The sequence below is a fragment of the Poeciliopsis prolifica genome, unplaced genomic scaffold, assembly GCF_027474105.1.
Source record: "Poeciliopsis prolifica strain line A6 unplaced genomic scaffold, Auburn_PproV2 SCAFFOLD004, whole genome shotgun sequence".
Lineage (NCBI taxonomy): Eukaryota > Metazoa > Chordata > Actinopteri > Cyprinodontiformes > Poeciliidae > Poeciliopsis > Poeciliopsis prolifica.
Genome location: NW_026562379.1, coordinates 9,645,671 through 9,673,416, shown reverse-complemented (window position 1 = coordinate 9,673,416; position 27,746 = coordinate 9,645,671). Strand labels below are relative to the sequence as shown.

Below are 27,746 nucleotides of genomic sequence, written 5' to 3'. Positions count from 1 at the left end.
CTAGTTCAGACCTGGTAATAATACTTGCCCATCCTTGCCTCCCATTAGTAATCAGACTCCAGTAGTCACCTTTTAGTATGCAAATAAAGATAAAAGAGGTCTTAAGAATAAGTCTTGGCTGAGCTGCAAACAGGACATCAACAGCGCTGCTGATGTTTATATTTTTGTAAAGCTATTTGCTGCAAACTGTTGAGTTTAATCCTGTTGTTTAACAGGTGCAAAAATTAAAGAGCAGAAATCATGAATAACTTTACAAAGCTATGAATTTGCACACAGCCCTTAAAGTGGTTAACTGGTAAAAAAAAAAAAAAAAAAAAACACCATCAAAACAACAAAGGAAAGCATAAGACTTGTTGCTGGAAACTAACATCCATCCATCCATCCATTTTCTGAGCACCCTTCTCCCTAACCGGGTTGGGAGGTGCTGGTGCCTATCTCCAGCTCATGTTCCGGGCGAGAGGCAGGGTACACCCTGGACAGGTTGCCAGGCTGTCGCAGGGCAACACAGAGACAAACAGGACAAACAACCATGCACACACACACTCACACCTAGGGAGAATTTGGAAAGACCAATTAACCTGACAGTCATGTTTTTGAACTGTGAGAGGAAGCCGGAGAACCCGGGAGAGAACCCACGCACGCACAGGGAGAACATGCAAACTCCGTGCAGAAAGACCCCGGGCCGGGAATCGAACCCAGGACCTTCTTACTGCAAGGCAACAGCGTTACCCACTGCGCCACTGTGCAGCCCTGGAAACTAACAACTGTTCTCCATTCTTTTTCATATTCAGTATACTACAGTCAAAACTAGTAATCGTGCTGTAGACCACAGACCTTGTAGAACTACAAGGCATAGCCTGGCTTGGGCTCGAACACAGGTTCAGCATCTTCGTATTTCCCCTCATAAGCCAGTCCTACTTTCTGGGCCTGCCAGCACAAGCTGATTTGAAGTCATGCAGTGATTGGTTCAGTGACCATGGGTACACGAGTCATCTTTGAGATCTCCCAGTCAGACATTGTGATAAACTTTCTTGATTACAGTTATTTTGACTGACAGCATTGAAAAAGATCCCATCATAAACCATTTTTACCCATCAAATGAATCTAATGTGGAGGATGAATACATGCATTGCTGCTAGACTTGAGACTGGAATTACAAGTGTCACTTCAGTCAAAGTTTTAAAATCAGGGAACATCTCTCCAATTGAAGTGATCAAAAGACTCTCTGAAAGAAGGGATTCCTGATCCCACAATCCCTTGCTCCAGTGGGAGCAAATCCTGCAGCACAAGGAGCTGGATGAGACATCGAGGAACAAAAATTTGTACTGCTGGATCTGTAAGAAAATATACTCCAGCAGGAATTACTTTTTGATATGATGATCATGGCTTAAAAAAAACAACAACAAAAAAACAATATATCACCAAAAAATAGATCCTAGGTTTAGGCTGGAGTAAAATCATTGCAATTAGCTGACAGCAATTTTTGATTTTAATAATGCTAGTCACAAATTTTAATTTAACTGCCTAAAGTCTTGGTAATATCTCTCCTGCTTGAGGAAGCTTACAGGTCTTTGGGTTGTCCTTCAATTCATCTTAAAGAACAGATTGTGTTCATACGGTAGAACTAATGCAGACAGATGTCTAATAGACCTCCTCTAAAGCTGGTCTGATACAAGGTTGCCATCTGTAGAGTGAAAATTGAGATAATATGGGGTAAGAAAGGGGCCAGCATAACAACTGGATTTTTAAGAAACAACCAGAAAAAAAGAGAAGTTTTAAGGTATGTTGCAGTGTGTGGCATTTATAAAGAAAATTAAAAAAATATTCTGGCAATTCTGCTCATGTATGCACTACTTACACCCTCCACTTTCTCTCTGCTGTGCTTCAGCTTGTTCACCACAATAGTTAGTTCAGGCTATTTGGCTTGGCTGCCGATGACAGAACATTTTTTTTCAGCAACAGTAAGTTGTTTCTCTGCCATTAGCAGTTTAGAAGAGAGTCCATGAGGTTCACCGACAGCGTTAAATCAATCCTCCTGGCTCTGATTGGTTGTATTTATCCGGAACAGTACATTTCTTCAGATGGCAAGAGTAGAACTGAGAGGAGTGAGGAGCTCAATATTTTCACAGATGATTTGTCTAGTCTTATCCTTTCATGAGATGGTGACAATTTTAGCAAATATATAAGTAAATAAATAATATATTACATGTCTCTTCTTTTAGCTTTTATTATTCATGTTTTTGAAATCGGAAATATTTCAAAACTTTCATACTTTACATACAAACATAACTTTTGTAAACATCAAAGTAGCCGTATTGTGCAGCAACAGTTTGCAATGGGAGAGCCGGATGGCCAAGAAAAACTTAAATGGTTTATTGCATCTTAATGATAATAATAATAAAAAACAACTTTAAGCTGCACGTCATGACAGAAAGTGATAGTGTTTATGACACTAACTTAAAAAAAAAAAAAAAAAAACTATACATCGATCCAATCTGAATGCAGCAAATATTATTTAAGGCTGGAGGTGCAAATAGACAAATTCAAAGAATGAGAGTAAAATCAATACAGGGCAGTGTTCTGTGTGCAGCCCTGCAATACCAGTTTGACAATATTAAAGAGCATTGCCTTTTCTTTTCCGTTGATGGGAGGTAGGCTGAAGCAGAGCGACATGTTTACTAAAAAAAAGAGGGAAAACGCTTAATCCGCTGTCACAAACACATGGCTCCGATCACGTGGCCAGTGGCGTCTGTTCATGCAGCATCTGAGCTTGCATTGTCTGAGCCGTGATTAATTGTACTGGTAAGGTCCTCCAGACCCTACTGAAGCAAGGAGAAAACGCAGTTTGCAGTTTGACATTCAAACTCAAGCGAAAGCAAAGAGAAAATGCAAGAACATAAACCATTCTGTTTTTCTTTCTTTTCTTTTTTTTTTTTTTTTTTACAATCTCTCAAAGCCACAGGAAAGTTGTCATTACAGATCAGATAGCTACCACACTGTTATCCTTTTCTAAAATAATATAATTTATTTCTGCAACCCATTACAAAAAATATATTTAATAACAAGGTCTCCCCGACTAAATCTCGCTCTAAACTATAAGGCAGCTCGCTACGTGCACATCCACGTTTTTGTGAACGAATTAACATTTAATTGATCGTGTTTCTGAACAAGTTTATTCTGTAGCGTTTTAATACGAATAAAAATATATTCTCATTTTAATTTAGATGACATTTTATATTACAAAAATAAAGGGGAAGGAAAGATTGGGGAAAAGTCTGTAGCACAAAGTACAAAAACCAGTGGGGTCCGCCCTCCCACCAGAGCTGCGCGCTCGCAGGAACGATGCCGCGTCCTGGAGGAAAAGTTGTGAGATGACTCTTACCTTATAATCGCCGTGTCGCCCTGGCGGATGGTGATGTTGTCGGTGGCCCGCTGCATATCCACACTCCGGACGGGGAATCCTGTGGGGATAAGACAGAGCAGTCTGAAAAAAGAAGCCTGCAGCTGCCTCCAAGACGATTTGCGCCCCACATGCATCTTAAAAGCGCGTCTCGGGAGCGATAGATCCAAAAAGAGAGAAGAAAACAAGTCGAGTGGTCCAGACTTCTGCTGTGAATAAACGCGGGATAAATGTAGGTCCAAAACAATGCGGGATGGATGAGAGCCTGAAATAGTTCACGGCTTGGGGGTGGAAAAGTGCGGGGACCTCGCTCTATAGTCCTGTGACGCGTAATGCTCCCCGAGTGAAGGGAATGCACAACCCACAGCGGCGACGGAGAGAGGCAGGCTACTGTTTAGACTGTGAAAATAACTCCCCACCTCCTCACTCTTCCTCCCTGATTCCCTCTCTGCTCTTTTCTACTCTTTCTCTCTTTCACATTATCCAGCCTCTGACTGTGAGGCTCCCTTCATTCGTTGTCAGGACAACAGCACCACCTGAGGTCCCTTTCAGTGACACACAGCTGAGTGAGGACCATCGTAACATAACTATACAAAAAAGAAAAAAGAAATACTATTATGAAAGATTAAAACAATGTTTTTAATAAATATTCAGTTTAACAGGAATATTAAAGGGATAGTTCAAACCTTGAGATGAGGTTCTGGTAAAAGTTATAAGCTGTACATATCTTACTGATGTTAAGTCTTGTGGTGTTTTCATTTAGCATACATCAATATGCGGGAGGCTTCTGTTAACTCCTCCATAGAGGCCAAGACTGAAACAGATTTCTATCATCTCAAAACAAGTTCATTCTCAAGAACATTTTAGGTATGTGAATGCTATTTTGTGACCCAGTAAAAGGTTGCCATACTTGCATTGGATTATTATTTAAGAGAAACCCAATTATTTTGGGTAGTTTGCCATCAACGATTCTTCCATGTTCTGAGAATGTCTGGTTTCCTTTCAAAATAATTGACATCAATAACTAATTTGGCTTTTTGGTAAAATTTATGAGAAACATAGAAAGTTCACATGACTACAATGTTATTACATCATGAAAGTAGCACAATTAAGTACAAACCTACATATAAAAGCAAAGCGATTTGCGCCCCACATGCATCTTAAAAGCATGTGGGGCTTTTCTACAGTTTTACCATTTAGAATTAAATAAGCCAGTTAAAAGGATTGGTCATTGTGATAAAGTGACAAAGCACGACTATACTGTGTGAGAATTTCCTTATTTTTATCATCTACATCATTGGATACACCTGTCTGATTGTTTACTGACAAAAAAGCAACTTACCCAATAACATGGTGCTATTTCTGTTCATTCAGATATTTAGATATGAGGAAAATTACTTTGAACATGTCATACTCGTCTAGGGTTTTTATGCATGGAGTTTTCACTTTCCCCCAAGATGTGTGGGTTCTTTCTAGATACTTTGGACTCCCCAAACATGACACCAATGTTTGCTAGGTGAACTGGGTAGCCTAAATTGCTTTTGGGTATGATTGTGTGTGTGTGTGTTTTATCCTGTTATTAACCACTGACCTGTGCAGGGGTACCTCACCTCACAACCAGTAGTAACTAAAGATTTTTAGCCAACAAAGAAATTTTGACATGCTGGAGAAACAGATTGAAACTGTCATGTCAACATGGGGAAAAAAAAAAAAAAAATACACACACACACACACACCTTTCAGAATCTATTATAAGGAAGAGGAACATTTGAAAAGCAAAAAATGGCCTAACCTGGTATGGACACAGTGTGCGTGAATCTCCATCAGCACACACAGCAGCAGAGCACAGGATTACATTTAACATTTAAAAACCTTTATTTAAACAACATGCCAATTGTGAAAATTTGGGGCACATGTGTTATTTTAAAGTAACATCACTGCAACATTTAAAAAAAAAATATTTATAACAGCTTGGTCCAGCTAAAGAACAAACTTCGTATAATACAGCACTAGACTCGTAGAAAGGTCATGCTGCAGCATTAAATCTGGGTATCCTTGTATGTCATAAAAATGCAAGGCAGAGACACAACAGAGTGATGGGGGAATAAATTCGTTATCTGGAGCTTATTCCACTGTGACACAAGCTGTATAACAGGAAATAACGGAACCAAAAACGTGCTTATATTAAAACGGGAAGTTTATTCACATCAGTAAATGTTTGAAGGTGTAATGTCTGTTTATAAGTTAAGAAAATGTTTTCAGTGAGATCTGTTTACCAATATGATGAGAAGTCATCCCTAAAATCCCTGCAGCCCTCTACCAATCTTCTAAGCCTCTGGTAGTTGAAGCAATCTTAAAGATCACACAGTTAAAGGAGTATGTGCATTTGAAACCAGTTTAAATTGGGACTATTTTCTGAAGAAGAGAGCAGGATACGACTCTGCATACAGAGTTATACAGCAGAGAATCTTGTGGCGTTGAGCTGTATTTTTAGTCATGCATTCTCTGAAGTCGGTCAGTGATCTGAGTATACAGCAACACAGCAGCACTCATGAAATCCTTACAAAGAACCAGTCACTCTCTGCTCTAGCCTACACTGAAGGACTCACAAGCACAAGCAGACAGTCAAGCTGAGGGCTGAAAAATAATGGGGTTACAACAAAGCTGGCATGATGCGCGCAAATTTTAGTGTTGTAGTTTTCATAGCATATAAAGTACTCTATAAAAAGCTCATATGCAAGAGAGGTTAATATAAAAGGTTATTTGAAGAATGTGGCTTTTGAAAAAAACTGATATTACTTCCTTCTTTTTGTATGAATCCAAATACATTGAGAATGCAAATGCAAACCAAGCACATTTTATATAATTCAGTTCAATTCAGTTTATTTATAGCATGCAAGTTCATAGCAAATGTTGGCTCAAGGCTCTTTACAAAAAAATGTCACTTCAGTCACTCTTATATCTCAAATAATCCTAGTTTACAAACTGTACACCCAGCTCAGATAAACATCCAAATTAATTAAAAAAAGTTCTAACAAAACCAAGCAGACTGCATTGAGTCATTGACTTGCATTTCACTCCTCCTGGACAAGCATGTAGCAGAAGTAGACAAGCACATGTGTTTCAGAGCAATCCATCATACTGAGAATGCATACAGTGAAAGTGGAGAGAAAAAAAAACAAAAAAACAAGAAGAAATCTCCAAAAGAACCTGGCTCAGTACAAGCAGCCATCTGCCATGACTGAGTAGGGATTTGAGGAAACAGAGCAGATGCATATAAAAAAAAAAAAAAAGATGAACTGATGTAGGAATATTTTCAATGTTTATGAAAAGTAAAAAGTTAGCAGGAGGAGGAGGAGCCGAAGCTCTCCTCCAGGAAAGGTATTGCAGCTAAACAGAATGACAGACCAGATGTAGATCGTATAAAGAGACAACAAGTGAAAGAAAACATAAAATGAATGGTTGAAATAACAGCAAAAACATTGCAAATTGGAGAGTACGAGAAGGAGAAAGTGAAAAACAACAGTCAGTTTGTCTCCCAGTTGCTTATGCTTATACCAGCATAACTACAGAGATAGTTCAGGATAACCTAAACCAGTCTAACCATAAGGTTTATTAAAATCAATATTTTAAGCTTTGTCTAAAAAGTAGACGAGGTTTTCTGGCTCAAACACTTGAAACTGGTTCCACAGCAGAGAAGCCTGATAATTAAAAGACGTGCCTCCAACTCCCCTTTTAGAAAATCTAGGAACCACTAGAAAATCTGCAGTCTGACAGCTCTATCAGGAACACATGGGACAATCAGATCTCTGACGTTTGATAGAGCTTGCTTTTTAAGGGCATTATATGTGAGGAGTAGAATCTAAAATTCAATTCTGGATTTAGCAGGAAGCCAATTAAAGGAAGATGAAATAAGAGAAATAGCTCTCTTTAATTTTCACCAGAACTCTTGCTGCATATTTTTGGATAGGCTGAAAGCTTTTAACTGGATTGTGTGGACTTCTTGATCGTAAGAAATTCCAGTCTTGAAGTAACAAATCCATGCACTACTTTTTCAGTGTCACCCCTGGACAGGATATTTATTGAATTTGTTTCCCTGGTGAAACATACAGCATGTTTCTTTGTGTCTCACCTCCAAGTACTGCATTACCAAGGACCCAGGAGATTTTTTTTTTCAAGACAAAGAGACTGCAAGAGAATAGTATGGCTCAGAGAAATGCAAAAACAACTGTCATTATCTATGATGAGCACCACAGTCGGAGGGAGATAAATGATGAAACCACTGCAGCAAAAGCGGAAATCAGTTTATTCAAGTGGAAGGCAGAGCATAAGCTGTTATTCATCTCTGATTTTAGATAGTACAACATAACAGTCTACAAAGGATAAATGTTGCCACATTTCATCTAATTAATTGTTTTATAATTATATCAGATTGTTAGTAAATTTATCTAAAGTTGAGTTCTAATTCAGATTTTAATGGGTTACAAAGTCTAGATTAAAGGGCAACTATTGAGGTGTGATTCAGATATTATACTTTTGCATGGTGTGTTGACTTCCCCCTCATCTAGCTCATAATGAGCTAGATGAAAGAGTACATTGTATCAAAGCAAATAAAAAAAAGAAAAAGAAAAGAAATGTCAAATATCTATCTGTGAACAACTGGTTTTTCAGATTAAAAAAAAATAATTCCAAAATCAAAAATGTCCCCACTGGTGGTTATTGGGTTCAGTTAGAAGTTTTTAAAAATGTTTTAACCTCTCTGTAAAATAATTAGTTTTGGTTTAGAGTCCTAATATTTGCTCGCTCTTCATCCTTATATCTTTATATCTTATATCTGTCAGCTTTACTTCCTGTTCCAAGGCCTGACTGCACAGACATGCTGTTAATTACACAGTCAAGAAGTTTCGCTTCATTCTCATATGGGTAATTAATACGGTAATTTGTACAGTGGCTACTCAAAAAAAAGAACTAGGAAAAGCATTAAAAATTATGATCTCTTGCCAAAACAAGTAACTTTTGTATCCTAATAGTTATTGGAACAAAAAAAAACAATCACATGGGTTATAATTTTTGTTTGATTATAGAGTGAACCCCTGGAACTTGTACAGAATAGGGATGTCAATTGTCCATGAATAGATAAAATCAGCAAATCCTTAAGAAATATTAAAGAGTAAAAAATTCTGTTTTGTAGCACTAGATAAAAACTGGAGAAATATTTTGAGTCACAGCAAAGGCAAACCTAAAGATAAAGTTCTGTCAGCAGAACTGCAATTAATTCAGGAGTGCCTCCACCCTCCAAACAACAAAAGCTAGGAGGTTGGTGTCGGCAGATAATTTTGAAACTATGAAATAAGTAATGTAACTAAGTTACTTTTTAAAGGATTAATCAGTAGTTGTCTGCAGTCGGATTACTCTTTCAAGTTAGTTGTGGCAACTGTGTATGTGTTACTGTTATCTTCAGTAAAGAAGACATTATTTACAAGAAACCTAAATTGCATTTAGGTTCCAGGACCTCCACTCTCTGAAGTATGCATATTTTATTCCCCTACATATGAATTTTTTTTTTAAATGGGCAGTATTATGTATTTTCCAGTCACACAATGCCTGATTATTCTAATTTTTTATAGAATAATCAAGTAACTATTTTAATTTCAGTTGTTATAAAAATGCTATGTATATCAAATTTGACTTAAAATTAATTTGACGTTATAATTTAATGCTTCAAAATTGGGCCTCTGTCTCTTTAAAAGCTCCTCCTCTTTTTGAAACTCTCCCTTCAGCCATTTTAACATCTATTGAGGAGGAGCTTTGTTCCCTAAGTGGGAGCTCTGTCCATCCAGGTATTTTGCACAGCTGAATGGCTTCTATGGGAGGTTAAGGATTTCTCAAACATGCATGAAAGACTCAAAGCAACACTCCAGATAAGTTTTTGATGAGGAAATAATATTATAACATGATGTAAAGCTCAAAAAAATTATTTTACAAAGCATCACTGAATGTCTGAGAGACTGTTGCATACGAAAAGTTTGGTCACATTCAAACTGCCGATGTGACATGAATTTAGATGAACTATAGAGGTTTCTAGATCAACCGGGCTCATATGAAAAATTGCAACTCCCAATTTGGTGGGATCTGAGTTAAATTAAAACAAATCTATACCAAACACTGAACACTGCCCATTTTAAACCAGAGGATAACTGGTTTTAGTGTTAGCTGAATGTCAGACTTATGTCAGCCAAAAGACAACAGAACTAACCGGTGTTAGTTAAGTTGCACTTTTTTATTTGGCAGCCTAAAATATTGTTTTAGAAAGACTATGAAACAGCTATCAAATTTCCCATCGAGAGCAAATGACAATGTCTGTTAAACTAATGATGTGTACAGATGGAAGTCACAGTGGGAGGGGAAGAGGAGAACAAGGAACACTTTAACAGCATCTCCATATGCGAACTATTGCTGCATGTTGAGCTGTGAGAGATGAAGAAGTAGAAATCTTGATTTGACATTAGACATGTAGATTTACTGGGCATTTTTTCAGATACAACTCCCTCCTTTGGCCTCAGTACAACCTTAATGCCTCATGGTATAGATTCAACAGAGATATTGTTCAGTGATGTTGGTCCATGTTGACAACATAAATTAGCTGCAGTGTTTTGTTTTTTCTTACTACACCCCAAGACGTTACGTTGGGTTGAGATCTGCAGATTGCTGAGACTAATCTGCAAATATCCATCAGAATTACCCATCAGAAGGGTGATACATGAGCATAAAGAGAGAGGCAATTAGACTAAGGTAGTTTGTGGAGTTTAAATGATGCTTTACTGCTATTGTGGGACCTAATCTTTTTCGAGGTAACTCCTTACACTGCTACCATAAGTCTTAAGTGTTAGGGCACTGTTGAAACATATTTGATAAATGCCATACATTTAGGAGTATATGCACCATCAGCAGCCTCTTTATTAGGCAGACATGTTCAATTGCTTATCAACACAAATCAGCATCGCAACACATTTAGGTAAATAAATAAAGAATGTGTCCCAAAGAGTTAAACTAAAAGCTTTTAGAGGGTTTTAATCTCCAAAAAATATTTTTTATAAACAATATTTCTTTAAAATAAATGGAATTACTCACTGATTTACCTTTTGACACATTGCATGTTATGTTATCATTTTGGAACAAAGCTCCTTGCTCGGGATTTTGCTCCAGGATATATTCTCACTCTTCAGATCATAAAATCAATACCATCTTATGAAAGACAAACAACAGAGCAGTTACAATAAGTGGAGGTTCTATAATGGGATTTTGATTCTCCATCCACCTCTGCTCTTGCGCCTCTGCATGAAAACAAATGACAGTTAGCTTTGGTGTGAGCAATAGAAGATCAATGAGCCACACACTGGTCTCACATCCTTTCATTTTTAGGACCCAAATGTGGTTTTTGCCAACCTATGGAGGCTTTTCCAAAAATATTCCATAAAGACAAACTTAGATGCAAGAGAAGCACAACAAAACAAGGATGTGATATAAAAAAAATTATTTAAATAATAAAAAAAAAACATGCACATTGAACCCTGGCATACATATCAAAAATATATTCTTGGCAGCAAAATGAAAGACTAAAGACAATATCTGGCAACATCCTTTGAAGCATATATTGCATTTCAAAGCAGATAGTCATGCACACTAACAAAACACACCAACCTATGCCTGAAGCCCTTTGCGCGCCACAGTTTCTCTTTCTCTCTGTCAGCAGGAATACAAAATGAGGCAAACCTCTGGCACGATGCAACCTTTATTACAGACAACATGCCGGAGACACATCTCTGCTTTAGTTGTTGAAAAGAAAATCTCATTTATGGAACTTAAATTTCAACTTCAAGTTCTAATTTATCAATTAAAGTCCACTTAAAAAAATTAAATGCTTTACAAGAAAAAAAAAAAAACAGTTAATATCACCTTGTATTAGATATTTTTTAGAGTGACTTATTTTACAATAAACATGCAAATTTTTAGATATTTTGTCCAAAAATCAGTTTGCACAAAAAATACAGTTTGGAGAGGCTGCCATCAGTTAGTTGCATAAGATGATATACAACATAAACAAAGCACAGAGCACTCACAAAGCACTTTAACTGCTAACTTTGGTGATTCCTGAACATAAATACTTATCTTCACCAGCATTATACTTGCCCTGAATGTATTTCTGTATATGAACAGAATGATATGCAAAAGCTGTTCTTGCCAACATCCTGGTGACTGAATAATGATCTATATAGGATGTTTTAGCAAATTTTACTTGCTGCCAACTAAAGTAGAATTGAGAATAGTCAGAACAAGATAAGACGGGAAAATAAATGAATTAAGATAGTAAGTCCTTGATAACAGAGCAAACCAAAAGTTAAAGGAAATATTTTACAATGAGGATTTTTTGCTAGTTTGTTGAGTTCCATTATTTCTCTCAGTGCACTGCACAGATGCGACACTTCAAACTGCTAACAGTGAAATTTAACAAGTTTAAAAACCAAGTTCAATTCAATTGAGTTTTTTTATGTAGAGCCAATTTATAAATGTCTCAAGGCACTTAAATTCAAGTATGCATGTATTTAAAATTATCTCCGTTATTAAACATTAGAATATGTTCAACTAGTTCTTCAAAGTATTTTAAAACTTTCCATTTTTTTTTACTTAAATAATCAGGTGATTAACAGACTTTTGCAGCACCAGAAGGCATGTAAAGAAGATCAATCACTATTCCAGACTCTGGACAATATTGCCTCAAATCATTGGGGCTGATATAAATTTATTTACAAACAGCTTTTAAAACTAGGTATTCAAAATTCTCTTTTCAAAATTTCACCCTATACATTTCTTAAGGTAGAAGCTAAAGTCAGCCATGGGCCACATAATATGTGCAGCCCAAATCCAGCTGATCAGTAAGCATCATTATGTGTCTGTGAAACAGTGCCATTATCTTTTGTCTTCGGGATTCATACTTCAATGCTCAACATAAGAAATTTGCTGACAAATTTCTTATGGTCAAATTTGACCTCCATTAAATTTGACCTCCATCAAAGGTCAAATGTATTGCTAATCAATTAAATAGGTGGAGTTCTAGGGTAAAGACAACATTTTTCCTACATTCGTATGTTTTCTTATTTTTGACTTGGTTGTACAACAAATTAAAATTGAATATATTGAATAGAATTGAAAGAGGATTTACTATTAGTTTATACCAGGAGGTATAACGCATGTGTAGTTTGTCAAAATTTGACCTTAGATCTCAGAAGCTGTACTGTATCATCCTTCTCCCTAACTTCCTGATATTTGTTCCATGGCTACTCCTCCATCCCCACTCCTCAATTTGCTTACAAAAGAATTGCTTTAAGTTATACTCTGAGGGTCATCTCTTCCTCCTGCTATTCAATTCTATTAGAGTTCAGGCACTCAGGGACCTTGCTGTAGAGGATTGGTTTAGCTGTTCAAGGTAAAAACCTAAAGGACAACACCATGAATACCTTGCAGGAAGCATCCAGTGCGATGGTCAGAGCGATTTAAGGCCCTTGTCCTTGACAACAGAAAACAATTCTTCAAATCGGCAGCGGGTTTATTACACGCAAGCCATCATACAACCATGCTTGAATTATTCTCTGTATCAGCTCAGTTATGGTGGGATGAATTTCAAGAAGTGATGGATAACTAATTAAGACCTACAGAGAGAGCAGTTCCAAACAACTAAGCGACCCTGAGGAAATTAAAAGCAATTAGCTGAAATTACTTTATCTGTGAAAACATTTTTAAAATTGCTTTTTTGAATAGAGAAAATTATAGCCATTTGAATACTTGCTAATTAATCTGAATGCTGATGTAGCACATCCTCCTGTGTTAAAAAAAGTCTTTTCAACATGACTGTTTGATAGTTTAAAGCAATATATAATTAAAAATAAAACATTATCTACTTGGTTCACTTCCCAACAAGATGATTGCCTGTGTTGCACAAACACTATGTGAGGAACTCAAGCAACAAAGCTTTGATGTTGCTGCAAAAGATCAAATGTGCTTTGAGAATACTTTCGAAACATATTAAGTTTGTGCAGCTATTAAAAATATATGTGACAAAACACAGTTTCAAATGATTATTTGATTATTTTATTCCAAAGGAATAATATGATTAACCTCGAAAGCTGGGATTAGTTTCACAGGACACATCCAGGCCTGATCACTGCCAATCATGTTGCAAAATAAATACATTTGTTAAATAGAACAAATGTCTATTTAACGATAAACTAGGAACACTCTTCTAGTTCAAAAAGATCTTAAAACGTTAACAAAAGACACATCATGCCTCACTTAACAAAATTTATGACTTTTGTATCTGGAATTTGTCTCAAAATAATTCCTATGTGGTTTGCTCTCACTAGCAAACCACAGTGAGAGCAACTACCTACAAAATTAGAAAGCATAAAACAGTGGGAAATCTCCCCATGATTAAATGCCCCACTAAAATCAACCAGGATGCCACAAGACAACATAGAACAGATATCCAAAGCATTGAGCTGCTTCCAGATTTGAAGGACTTGCTGTACCTGATAGAACCATGAGTAAACAGAAAAGCTTGAAGGAGAATGTCTGGCCGTTAATCCGTCTTCTATAGCTCAAGTGCACCTCGATTATGCAGCAAGATAATTATATGACTTACGTCTGTAAGTCCATCTCAGAGTGGATCACACAAAAAAGAAAGGTTCTAGTGTGACCCAGTCAAAGTTTAGACTAAAATCCAATCAAGATATTGAGGCATGAGTCAACAGAAACCGTTTCTGCTCATAAACCATTCAGTGTGACGGAATTAAAATGAATATATATGTACACCGAGCTAAAGTTCCTCTGCAGTAATCTGAAAGACCTGTAACCATTAATAGTAAGCACTTGATGGCAGCCATTATCTCCATGGGTGGTGTAAATAATTGCCTTATTTTCCAGACTATAAGTCACAGTTTTTTTCACAGTTTGGCAGGGGATGCGACATATTCCGGAGCGACTTATGTGTGGAAATTAACACATCATCATATCATATCACACGTTATTTTCACACTAAACCGCAAGAGGGCACCCTAGGCCTGTATTATTCTACATTCGGAGTTGACGGGTTTACAAGCGACACAGAGGACGAAGCTTTCATTGCGTTTAGTGATTTGGAGAGAGATTGGGGGTTTGGTGAACTTGTTAGCATGTTATTTATGCTATAGTTATCTGAATAATTCTTAATATGTTATGCTAACTTACCAGGCATGTTCTCAGTTTGTTGTTTGTTATGTAACGTTAACATACCGTGCAGTTACTCAGCCTGTTGTTACCTCTATTCTGTTTTTATTGCCTTTAAAGATGACATGTCTGTTCTTGGTGTTGGATTTTATCAAATAAATTTTCCTCAAAAATGCGACTTATACTCCGGTGCGACTTATATATGTATTTTTCTTCTTTATTATGCATTTTATGGCCAGTGCGACTTGTACTCCGGAGCGACTTATAGTCCGGATAAATACGGTACTTGGTTGAGGCAGCCCAACTAAAACAAAAAAAATCATTAAAGTCACACAAAGGAATGTCAAAAATTGCAGCAAGCATCATACATTTAATTAGAGGAAATGCTCCACTATTGTGGTGCTTTACCATTGACTGGTTTAAAAGACTGAAGCAGCTGCATAAATGTGTTAGCTACAATGGCAGGTGTGTTTTGTAGGATTAAAAACCTTCTTGAGTGGCTAAAAACTGGTATTTAAAATCCACACCAAGCTATAAGCAAATGATGAGGGAAAACACTGAACATGACGGAAAAGACATCTGCAGACACGATCACCGACTCTGCATCAGAGCTCAAACTGAGATTATCCTTTGTGAAGAAAAACTTGACAATATGAACCAACAATTTGCATTTTGTGCTTGCACATGTTGTGTCCAATTAATAATTACATGTCCAGAGTTGAGCTGTCCAGCAACAAATAATATATTATCCCTGCACTAAAAGACTGTCAAACACATTTATTCAAAATAATGCAGAGTAAGGCAATCATTACATATTGCCTGGTATTAAATAGAAAACATGCATTTCTTACAATGTCCTCTCAAAATTGTATATTTGCAAGTAAATTCAGACAATTTCTGCTGAGTGGACATGTAAATGGTTCATTTGAGGCAATAAAATGGCAATGCATTTTTTGCACCATGCCAAATTTTTACAATGCTGTTACTGCAGAGCAGAACCAGAGGAAGCTAAAGCTACTGTCACAATTTTTCTTGCTTTGCCATGTATGCTGGGAATCTGAAGAATATATCTTATGTGGGCTAAAATGTGTGGAAAAGGTGATTTTGTAACCAATTCATGTGACGTCTTTGAATTTGATTAAGTTCTCTGATACGCTCCAAATCTGAAAAGTCAGTTTATAATGAGAAATTATAAACTGACTCGACACTGTTTTGTGTCGAGTCACTGTTGAGCTGTTTTGTGTCGAGGTGTGTCTCTTTTCCCTGAGGTCACCTTTTTCCTTTCATCAACTGGAAATACACATCAGTCACTGAAGAATGTCCCATGTGGTTAGACGATTATGAGATTAATTGACTAGACAATAGAGATTGCCTCAAGTTTCATTTTCAGCATGAAACAACCAGCCTTTACACATGAGTGAATAGACTCCATAGCTTGAGATCAAGTGTTATTGTTGTGCACATACGAAAGCAGAGGTGCACATGTGAAAGCTGTTGAACACTTGGAGGAACTTTTCAGCATGTCCAAAAAAATCTGTAGTGGGCTGGCTGGTTTATCAAGGCATCAAATTATGGACACTTTGGTGTTAAATGCATAGCAGAGAGATGTGAGTTTTTCTGCTTGATGGGAACTGGATTCTCTCTACAACTTACTTGAGTATTAAATCAAAGAAAAAAAATCAATACAATTGAATAACCAGTGTCATTATTATCATTTAAAAACTCATGGATACAAATAGAAAATTACTGAATTTTTGTTTTGAGGCTGTCAGCCAAAATGACATACATCAAAAAAATATTAATGCAATGTGTCAGAACCTTATTTTCTTGGTGCATCATGTATTAATGAAAGGAGGATACATGACAGTGTTACAGGTTTGGATTTCAAACCTGTAACATATGAAAAAGGAATCTTCAGAAAGTAGAAGTTCAAAAGTGTGACTCGATCAGCCATTTGCACTGCTACAGCTTTGACTCAAATGGTCAGGATTCCTATAGCAGGTTTGATAAGAACAAAAAAGTAAAAAAAAAAATAAAATAAAGTCAAACCACACCTACATGAAAAAGGATCTGCAGAATCCTGAAAAGCTGCTTTTGCATGCAATTCACATCTTAGCCCTCCAACCCCACTCCTGTTTCACTAGGCTCCTTTCTCCCACTGTCTTTCAGTCTCACTTCCATAAATGAATAATGTAGACCCCCTCATTGTTTTGGTATGAACGAAGCAATTCCCTGGACGAACTTTTCTCTGAAGACCGCAGAGCCACAGGGCTATCTCCAGGCCCTCCCCTTTCATCTGCATTCTTCCTCTGTTCTCTTAATTGGGAGGATGTGGACGTGAAGGCAGAGTAATAGCACTCTTGGAGATTTCTCATTTTATTCCTCCCTTGTGACAAATCTTTATAATCTGCTTTCCTACGCTCCTTCCTCGGAGCCTGTCGTCTTTTATCTTTACATGTTTGTCAGTTTCACTGCATCCTTTGTGTGTCTAACTTGCTCATCATTGAGAGCACATGTTTTTATCTAGATTATTTACGGCTGGCAACCGAGGCGATGGGATGTGGCAAAAGGGCAGAGTAAATAATTAAGGGAGTAAGAAATGCCACAAGGCAGAAAAGTCAATAACAACCTAACATAAAGCCTTTACAACGAATCATTGCTCATTAGGTATTAAAGCAAAATGGTTATAGCTTAACTTCTTTAGATAATAACCCTATTTCATATCTAATGGGATTCACTAAAACACAATCTCCCTCCAAACATGTCTTGACAGAAATTAATGTCTTTCTTTTGTTTCCCTTCTCTGCTGAATACAAAGGTAAATGAGGAAAGTAAATGAATGAGAAGCTTGCAGCCAACGGGTTCTTCACCCAGAGGACCTTCATCACTCTTGCACAGAAGGCGACAACAGTTACAACCCAGTTTTATGATTTAAAGAGCTTTGCGTGTTTACAGTAAGCTGCAGGCAACATTAGAGTTAATTCTATCACATAGACAAACTTAATGTGTCACCATCTCTGCAGCCCAGTGGTCATGTTCAGACAGATTACAGAATTATGTCAAAACAGCATCTTTATTGGTTTTGATGTGACACCTGCATTGCAGAGGAGTAAAACAATACAGCCATACTAGCAAAATTGCACTTGCTTTTAAAGAGAGACATAGCAAAGCAGTATTTCTGTTTGTTGAAAGTTGGGGATTGTTTAATTAATTTAAATATTCATTCTTTCATCACTTCTTTTTGCCTGCTTAAACATTTTTAATGGTTGTAGGATCCTCTGATTAGCATAGTTTCCATGAATCATACACTTTTTCTCTGAAGTTCAGAAGATGATTGTTTCTATTGATCAAATATTATCCTTTAAAACTATGATTAACTTTAAGGCTACATTGACACTGCAGGCAAAAGTGGCCAAAATCCATATTTTTGTCAATATTTGACCCTTATTTCATCCAGTTAAGCTCCAGGCAGCATTTATATGGAGTACTAAATTGAAGCAATCTAATTCTAAACAGTCAGGCACATATTTTTTGCCATAAACAATATTTGAAAGCAGCATGATATATTGTGATTGCTGTTCTGTATATTAAAAAAAAAAAAAAAACACTTGCACATTTGTGTGGAGTTGAAAGGTTTTAGCTGATTCTCCTTTTTTACAATTTGTGTAAAAGAACATTACTTATATGCAAGCATTGCAGCCCTATTGATTGAGCTTCTCATAATTTTATTGATTTCAATTTCACAAAAACTTAAATAAACACATGAGCATCTCAGTAATTTTTACCTCTGAAACATGAATGGGTTACTTTAGAAAGCACAACATTGTCTGTTTTTTTTTCTATTTTTCTCCTACTGAAATACAAGCTTTATGTTGGAGCTTGGTTTTCTATCTCAGCATTATATCTGTAAGAACTCAAAAGACTGCCTCAATGTTCTTTCCCAGTCAAATGGATTCAAGAAAAATAAAAAAAAAGAGGAAACTAAAGGAATCCGCTTTACAAATGTCCACCAGGCTGGATTTATATGGATAACTGAAACAAGTAAAAAAAAAATAATAATAATAAAAAAAAAAAAAAAACAGGCAGCAAAGCCTGGGTGGCATTTAGCACATTAAAACAAAGAAATAATTATTGCATCATATAAACTAAATTTCTTTATGGTCATGTGGTTCATTATTTTTTAACAAGTTCTCACATGATGCATTAATTACTGCTGACAAGGTTTTTTTTAAATGTAATGTACTTTCATTGAATATATAATATTACACTATTAGAGACTCTGATTTTCAACCAAGGTTTGGGAGGTACACTGGTTAAGTCTGCAGTTCTCTGAATGTATACAGCATACTGTCAACTCAGCATTCAGTGTGAAGAGCAAAATGTACGGACGTAAAAATGGTAATGTGCAAATGGCTGGCATGTGACAAATTTGGCACCCTGTATGAGCACATACAGTACATTCACACATGCTTGTGTTAGGAGTCATCCAACTAGTCTGCAGTAGAAATACATAATGTAGCAGAGCCATTTTATATGTTTCATATCCATGCTGACCAGCCTCACTCAACCGCCTGCTGCTCTGGTTTGCGGGTCTGCCCGATTTAGCTTTGTATGCATGATTGCACTTTTCTTTACATTAAATATATTATAAAAAGATAACAATTCTCAAAACTTTTCAGCTCACTGAATATGGTGGCACACTTACTGTGACTCGTTCTTATGAAATGAAAAAAAGGAAAAGAATGGGAATCTGTGTTCAAAAACATTTACAAACAAGATGTTTGTAAATTTGAGTTCAAATTTAAACAGTCTTCAAATATATATATCAATTAATGTCAAACAAAAAACTAATGCGGGTAATATTTAGTTACAAAGTTGAATTATGATCTTTGATTTTGCTAGTCTGTTTTTAGCTCTTCTACAATAGATTAATTCACTTATTACCATATTCTAATAGATCATAGAATTAAGTTATTAAAATGCTAGCCAGGGTTTTAAGTTTCATCTCCTAATTTTTGCAGAAGTGAATGAGGATTCACTTACAATTCAAAGAGATAACAAATGCATAACAACTCGGTAATGTGATGACAGCTCTATTCAGACTAAAATAAATAAATTGAAAGAAGTGCAATTCAGCTGCTAGAAACCTGTTTAACTCAAGTCACTGATTTGACACGTTTATATATGTGCTAATAATTCAGCTGTTTTTGAAAGAAACAATTGTAATTTGATTTTATGATGACTAACTCTTAAAGAGAGTTACTGCTGTTAATGATGGAAAGAGGGGAAACAGAAGGAGGATGGAGGTATAGAAGAAAGTGGGGAAGGCCAGGAGGGAGTAGAGGTGACCTGATTCATGTGGACGCATACACATTTGTACACAAGCATTCACACCCTATATTAATCCAGCAGTGCACAAGCTGTCATTCCTAAAACTGCAGTGGCAGCCTATATAGCTCTCTCGTGTGGGTGAAATCAGAGGTGGGGAAAAGGGTAATAAAATATTTCCCAAACCTGTGTAGGACACAGGAGATGTGCTATTGATGTAATGCATGACTGCTGGTCCATCTGCTACTCCTCTAGCTAGATAATCTACACCTGTTCCCCAAACAATTACAAGTTTACACATTAGATTGTCTAAATTTGGAAAAAGTACATTCATTGGAGCAGCACTTATTTATTCATTTATTATCCTGTTATAACCTGGTCAAAGCTGGCTGGTACCTTTAGCAATAAACAGGTAAAGATGCAAAGAACAACCTCTACAGGATGTCAGTCCATCACATAAAATAAATCCCACCAGCAACCAGCATATCCCCAAAAAGAATGGACTGAAAGAAAACTGGGCTCAAATGCAGCTGATTTTCTTAACTCAATTTAGCTACTTGTGAGATTGAACTGTTTAAATCTGTATAAAATTGCAACAGTGCTTCACTTTAAAATGAGATGAAATTGTTTTCAGAAACTCAATGTCTATTCTGATCAGCTAGATAAAGTTTTGAAAACAGAATATATCTGCTGGAATTTAAGGGTTGTGCAAATTAATCCAGACTATAGGTGTCACAATTAGGTCACTGTTCTGTGATAAACTCAAAATATAGTATTATACATTTTGAAATATATTTTCAGAATACCAGAGTATGCATTTGTTCAGTAAAATGAACTTTGTTTTTGGTTCCGCAGGTTAAAGAGATTATTGTTGCTGTTTGTTACTGGCGATAAGGATGGCCTTCACTCATGTATTTAGGGCAGCTAAGCTAACTGCTTAAGGAGGGCTTGATTGGTTGAAATGGAGCCTCATAGAAAGCAGTGCCAGTGACGCGACAGAGACTGGGGAGCAAAAATATTTGGAAGCCACCACTTTGAGTTGATCTGCAGGAAACAAATACAGTCCTGGTTGTTTCCTGCTAATGTTCATCCCCTGGAGGAGGGATTATTCATAGCTTCAAGTACACACTCAGCATGTACATCTGCAAACAATAAAAAGCTGTGTTTTTGTTTAGAAGCATTAACATAGCAAAGCATCTCAGACCAGCAGGACTTGAGTCTAATAAACAAGAAAAAAAATCTAATAAAACAGGCCACAGTTAGAAAAGCTTTAAAGAGTGCTGACGTGGCTTGGAGCAAAAGTAGAAGACTTAAAGTGGACACATCAAGCTTTTTAATCCTTCCTAATAATTTTGGTCATATCAACTAGAAGATGAACGTTTCAGTCTGATTTAATTGAAAAGGTTCATAATTTTTGGATCACTATCCTTTTAATTTCTTCTCTGGTTTCTAGTTTACCTCTCCCATTGCAAGGGTTCTTCCCCCACTGTCCACCAAACATGCCTCTAAGGTTAATTGGTTACTCTATATTGCCCTTAGGTATCAGTGTATGGTTTGTCATCCTGTGTAGCGCTGTGATGGACTGGCAACCTTTCCAGAGTGTACCCCACCTCTCACACAATCATCACTACAGATCGGCAACAGCCCCAGGTGAAAAGACATACAGGTATATACAATGGATGGATTTCCTTTTTAGACAGCAACAGAAACATTCTGAAGATGAGTCTTCCTCATTTTGACCTTCAGACTTTTAGAATCTTTCAAAAACACCACACCAACAGTTTATGAAATAAAATTTGCGTATGATTTTTTTCTGTTTTGTTGTTCCAAAATGGATGCAAAACAAATTTTTCTTTTTGTTTTAAGAACAAAACTAAAAGGAAAAGATAACACATAGGAGCTTTGTTTGTCCCTTAAATTGCCTAATAAAAATCAGTTTTGACTACTAATTATGCTGTAATGCAATAGCAGCACTTGGCTTCAGGAAAAGAAGTATGTTTTATATTCTCAGCTACTGCATGAAACTACCACAACATCTTTAACAGTTAGTTCAGGCCAACATGTAATCCTCTTTAGTGCTTGACGTTTTGACAAACCGTAGAGGACAGAAAGGATCTCCTCAGGGGATATGAGATAGAAAACAGGTTTTTAGGTATAGCGTGCACCGCTGTTGAGACCCTCCGCTGACCCAGAGGACACTGGGGAGGCAGGCTGTGCAGCTAATGGAGTGTAACTGCTTTACAATTATTAATATATGAATGAGTCTCCAATGCCTCAAGTCAGCTGCAGATCCAGAGTGAGTAAACCACATACTATGTGTGAGCCACTTAGATAATGTTTAATCCAGCAGGACTGAATTCAGCTAGAAACTGTGTTAACAGAAGTGGGTACATTTACACCCCCAGATTTTGGTTATTTTTAAACCATCTGAAGGAACATTTTTACAGCCCTACATTGGCATTACAGACAGTTAACCCAATTGATCAAGATCTTGTTTATTACTCATGCTTGTTGGTACTTTTTTTGAGTAATGCCATTTTTCATTTTTCTTTGGTACTGTAATGCCAAATAAACTTTGGCTTATTTACTGGGAATAATCAAAGCTAGGAGGCTGTTCTTCTTCTTTGCTGAAACTATTTTTTTTTAACTGGATTTAGATCAAGACCAGAGGTCCAAATTTCAGAGTTGTGAAATAAACTGATCTCCTTATTCTCTGTAAGACATTGCTGGGCGCTCCTACGACCCTTCTTGTGCAGGGCAGATAGAGTAGCACTCATGAGTTGATAGACTTGATTGTCATTTTGTGATTTTGCTCTGTGTTTTATGTTTGTTAACTACAGTATTTTTTTCTCTCAACTTTCCCAGTTAATATTTCCCCACAGCTGTTCCACATCCTGTAAATTAGACCCATCTGTTCATGTTTCCACTTATCACTCCTCCCATTATGAATTATCTGTTTTCTACTTATTGCTTGCTGAATTACCTAGTTGTTCTCTGATTTGTTCATGAACTTGTTTATTAAACAATCAAGTCTCATGTTATTCTGCCCACCTTCTGCCAGAGATCACTATATTGTATTCAAAAATGCCAACTCGTACATGCTATGAAAACATGTCATATCACAAGGCAAACACAGAACATAATTTGTTTATTTAGATGTTACTTGAAGACCTCATCCATACTTCATCCAAAAATGAACAGTGAACGTGTGGGGATGTGGTTGCAAACCATATTCACACACACCTTTGCAAAGTGCGGATCACCTGGGGGACAGCCCGCCCACTTCATGTCACATGACATTCTACTGGGACTCCCGGGCCTGCTAACATGTTCAGCAGGCAAACAAAATTATGCTATTTTCATCATGCAAGAAGAGATTTCTAAAGTTTTAATTAAGTATGTTGGGGGGTTTAGTTACATAATCAAAGAACAGTGTTGTGTAAGATGTTCAAAGCTCAATATTCTATAATGTTGTATTGCTTATACTTCTCTATAATGTGAATACCCAATGCATTTTTTGATTCTTATTTGCAGAAAGAAACTGACCTCTTCCTCTGCTTTATGTTGGTATATTACATAAAATATAAAACATCTAATGTCAAAGCTTGTGACTATAGCAATACAAATTTTAAAAATTCGAAGGGCAGTAACTTTTCCAAGCTACTGTATATCCTTCGAGCAATCATCAAACTAATGTCCCATAAAATCTGTTTCACGGAAAAACACTTCTGTTTACCTTGCATGTCTCTCTCTCGCTTAACTGTTGGTGTGTCTGTCAACAAATTAAATGAAAAAACCAAAACCTCACATCCTTCATTACAAAATTTTGTAGTGCAGTATTTGGTGTCAAAACAAAACATATGAAAAAGAAAAACCAAGCACATGTCCAATTTGTTTAGGTATAGACAGAGGCAATTATATTTAGCAAATACAATGTTTACAGGGTGTACTCTGAATTTATGTATGTACAGGTATTGAGCTGCAAGTTTTTAAAAAGCTTACAGCTCCACCAGGGCATAGATACCATATATGTTACCTTATTCTCAGCCTTGTTCTCCTTTTTCTTAGTATCAATGGTTTGGCTGTTCATAATCAAGGTCATGCTCAAATAAAAGTCTATTATGAATATTAACTGAAAATGTGAGCATCACAGTTCAATTTTCACACTAATCAGCACTCCGCTTTCAGTGAGGATTTGTGAAAGAACTGTGTTAGAACCTAAAAGGTATTAGTTTTGATAATTTAATAGGAATATGAATGTGTCACAGAAGTTGAGCCTTTTTTTCATCCTGGAAGTGATAAACTTTGCAAAGACCTCTTTTTTAGATCAGAAAAGCCCATATCTTTCTTAAAGTAAGCTTTAAGAAGGATATGTCAGACAAGACATATTTGATCTTGTCAGATCAAATATAATTGTTCCCAGAAAAGAACAGAGCCACCTTTAAAGGATGACAACATCAATATAAAATATAATGTTCAAGAGGATGAAGGATTTTCTGATTTTAAATGAGCTCAAAGATGATTTTAAATGACATTTATTTAAGTTCTTGTGAACAGCATCTGTTCAGTCATAAAATGCTATATTTGGAGGATGAGAAAAAACAAAAAGTTCACATTTGTCAACTTCTCACTGGTTCCTTTCATTTTAGCTTGGACCTTTAGCTTGGCCAGATAAAAATAAACTGGTGTGGCTTTAACATATGGGCTGGTTTAGGACTTTACAAAACATCATACGAGAAAAGCATTCTCTGTTTTTCATAGTTTGGTGGTGCTTTGTAGAAGGATCTGGCCAGCTCACCATGATATAACCTCTACCTGAATTCTACTGTGTATCAGAGGATGCTGGAGAAAAACATGAGCCAATCTGTAGAGAAAAAAATAAAAGTGAAGCAGAAGTCATGGCCTCATGACAATAAATCCACAAAGGACCATATGAGAAATAAGAATTGGGAAGTCCGGATTTTTAACCTTTTAAGATGCTGTTGGCTGAATTGAAATATGTTGTAAATGCAAGAACCACCAAACCACTTTGTAGCTAGAAGTAAAGTGTGGGACAAACTTTTCTAGACCAATGTCAAGGAATGATGGATGGCTGCAAGACATGTCTCAATGTATTAAGAGCTATGAGAGAGCAAATTTGGAACACACATTTTTAGTACTTTTTGTTGATCTTCCATGTAAGAATTTCTTTTGAGAACACTGAATACTGACTCGACACATGTGATCTTATTGTACAACAGGAGAAGCAGTTCATGTTTTATAAATTCAATTTTAAAATAAATGATACATTTAACTGTGAGCATCAGTAGTACTGTTAAATTCATGGATGTATCTTTATGGTTCACGTGTTTTACTTAGACTCCAGGATAAAGCTTTACTATGACAAAGTATAGCTATCAATCATTACTGCATGCTGGGTTCTGTTCTAATGTGATTAGAAAACCATCCTGTGGTGATTCAGTGTATGTTGGGTTTGCGCTCCTGCGATGACTAGATGATTTATAGCTCTGCCTCCAAAAGGGGATGAGTTGTCTAACTTTACCATTGTCCATGTTTCATGAGAATTGGTTTGCAGTAAGAACTAATTAAACTGAAAAGCAAAGCCCACAGAAAGATGTGCAGAAATTAGACATCAGTGCGTGATTTCTTGGAATAGTCACCAACAGTTTCACTGTTTTCAACAGTAAAACTGTTGAAAACACTTATTTTACTCGAGTAAGTACAGCAAATTTTATGTAATTTGCAATTATGAAGCTGTTAGAGCTGGATGGAAATCAGTGTTGAATTCAGCAGCAAAACTCTCTGGATGATAACATTTGATTAAATCACCTACCAATAAACTCCCTCTAACAATAAAACAGAAGTGCAAGAATCTGAATAGAAAGTAAACAGGCATATTGGCATCTTTTTAAACAAAGCAAAATAAAACAAACAAAAAAAAAGGTAGAAAGCAGGGACCTAAGAGGACAGAATTCTCAGTTTCACAGCTCGCGTGATAAAAATCTCAAAATTCTAAAAATAAATGGGACAAAAGGGAACAATCTTGACACCTTGTGAGACAAAGTTGCCATTCACAGCTGGTGATTAGAAATGCCTACCTCAAATGAGCATTTTGCAATGCATCATTATTCATGTGTACTGCTGGGGAGAGGAAACCATGAACACATAAGATGAAGAGGAGTATCCTTGGGCAAGAAACTAAAAGCTAAAGTCCCTCCTGATGGTAAGTGAGCATGCTGTGAAGCTTTGACATCACTGAAAAATGTGTTGGTGTCTTATTAGATAAACTTTAAACCTGATGTTTTGTGGTTTGTAAACTCTGAGGCTACAAAATGCATAAAGTTGAGGGAAATGATGCCACAGTTACGCTCACTTTGCTAATAACGGAATTATTATTATTTTTTTTTACTTAAGGTTATAAAGCTTTCAACCTGATTTATAATCTAATTTCTAACTCTAAACAAAACCATGTTTTTTTAAGGCCAATTATTATGTAAGAATGAACATTTTTAGACCATTTTCTGCCACGCTCAAAAGGGTTTAAGGTGCCTTAGTTCAGTTTTAATAGATTTTCAAAGAGCTGAATTGTCATTTTATTGCTACTATTTCTAACAGCAACTGTAAAAATGCTCTTTGAAGACTGTCAAATCCTGAAGTAATTGGTATTTATTAAAAACCTTAAGTTTCTAGAAATGTCCATAGTAAATACAACTTTAATTCAGTTCAATTAAATTCCAGCCAGTTTTAGTCACATAGTGCCCAATTACAACAAATGCCATCTCAAGTAAGTTTTTTTACCAAATTGTCCAAAACATATTTAGTTACTTAACAAATATAATTTTAATTTGATTAATTGAAAAAGTAATTGTAAGTTAAAGTGATGTATGCTTATTTTAGCTGTGAAATGTACCTAATTTATTCTTAGCGATGCTGATTGAATTCCACCTGAATAAATGTATGCAAGCTGTTATGTCAGTTTTACTGGCCAAAATAAGTTTTGTCAGAAAGCTTTTTGCCTGTGAGGCCATTTCCATGTCAGCATTAAGTCATATGTGTTCAATTACAAATGACAGCCCCCGTGCTGCTGGACTTAGTGAAATTGAACAGAAGATTTGTCGCTTGTCACTCTACGTTCTTCATCATTCTGGCCTTGCCATCATTACCCTACGTACTGACCCTTTTAACTGAGACAGATGGGGAGAAGGGCCACCTGTCTCGCCAGCATTCCTATTTGTTATGTGCATTCAGTGAGCACATGCTTCCATACAGAGAACAAAAACATGAATTGCTTTTATTGTTTCATGATATATGTGTGATAATGTGTGTGATTGAGGTATTTACATACAGAATGTAACTGAAAACTTCAAGTGGAATAAGATAGCATGTCTGGAATTAAGGAGGCTAATTCACTACTCTTACATGGACATAATGTTTAACACCCACACATGGAGACAGTCAAACTCTGTCTCTCTCGGGAACAAATTTACATATTACAGAAACTTATCGCTGACGTGCTTGTTGGGCTCTGATGAGTCAGAAGAGAACATTTGTCAGAAATGGCAGTACACTGGCAGTAAAATGACTTCAGTTTTGAATACAGGAGGTGCCCAAATACAAAGTGTGCAAAATTTATTTTGATGAAAAGTAAAATGTGTTTTCTAAAATGATCTAATGGTAGCAAAGAGTATATGACACATTTTCTAATTTTCATTGTCATTTTGTTCTATCATGATGTGGGACTAGTTCTTGTCAAAACAAG

General features: G+C 36.3%; 1 protein-coding gene across 2 annotated transcripts in view; it reads right to left on the bottom strand.

Moving 5' to 3' along the window:
• The window catches only part of lsamp (limbic system associated membrane protein), a 660,642-nt gene that overhangs the window by 196,988 nt on the left and 435,908 nt on the right, over positions 1-27,746 (bottom strand). Inside the window, exon 2 of one of the 2 annotated variants that reach the window (XM_055029076.1) lies at positions 3,383-3,461. In XM_055029076.1, the coding sequence (XP_054885051.1) occupies positions 3,383-3,461 (79 nt within the window). Of the gene's footprint in view, positions 1-3,382; positions 3,789-27,746 lie in introns of those variants that run through there. The other variant, XM_055029075.1, reaches the window with a different exon arrangement.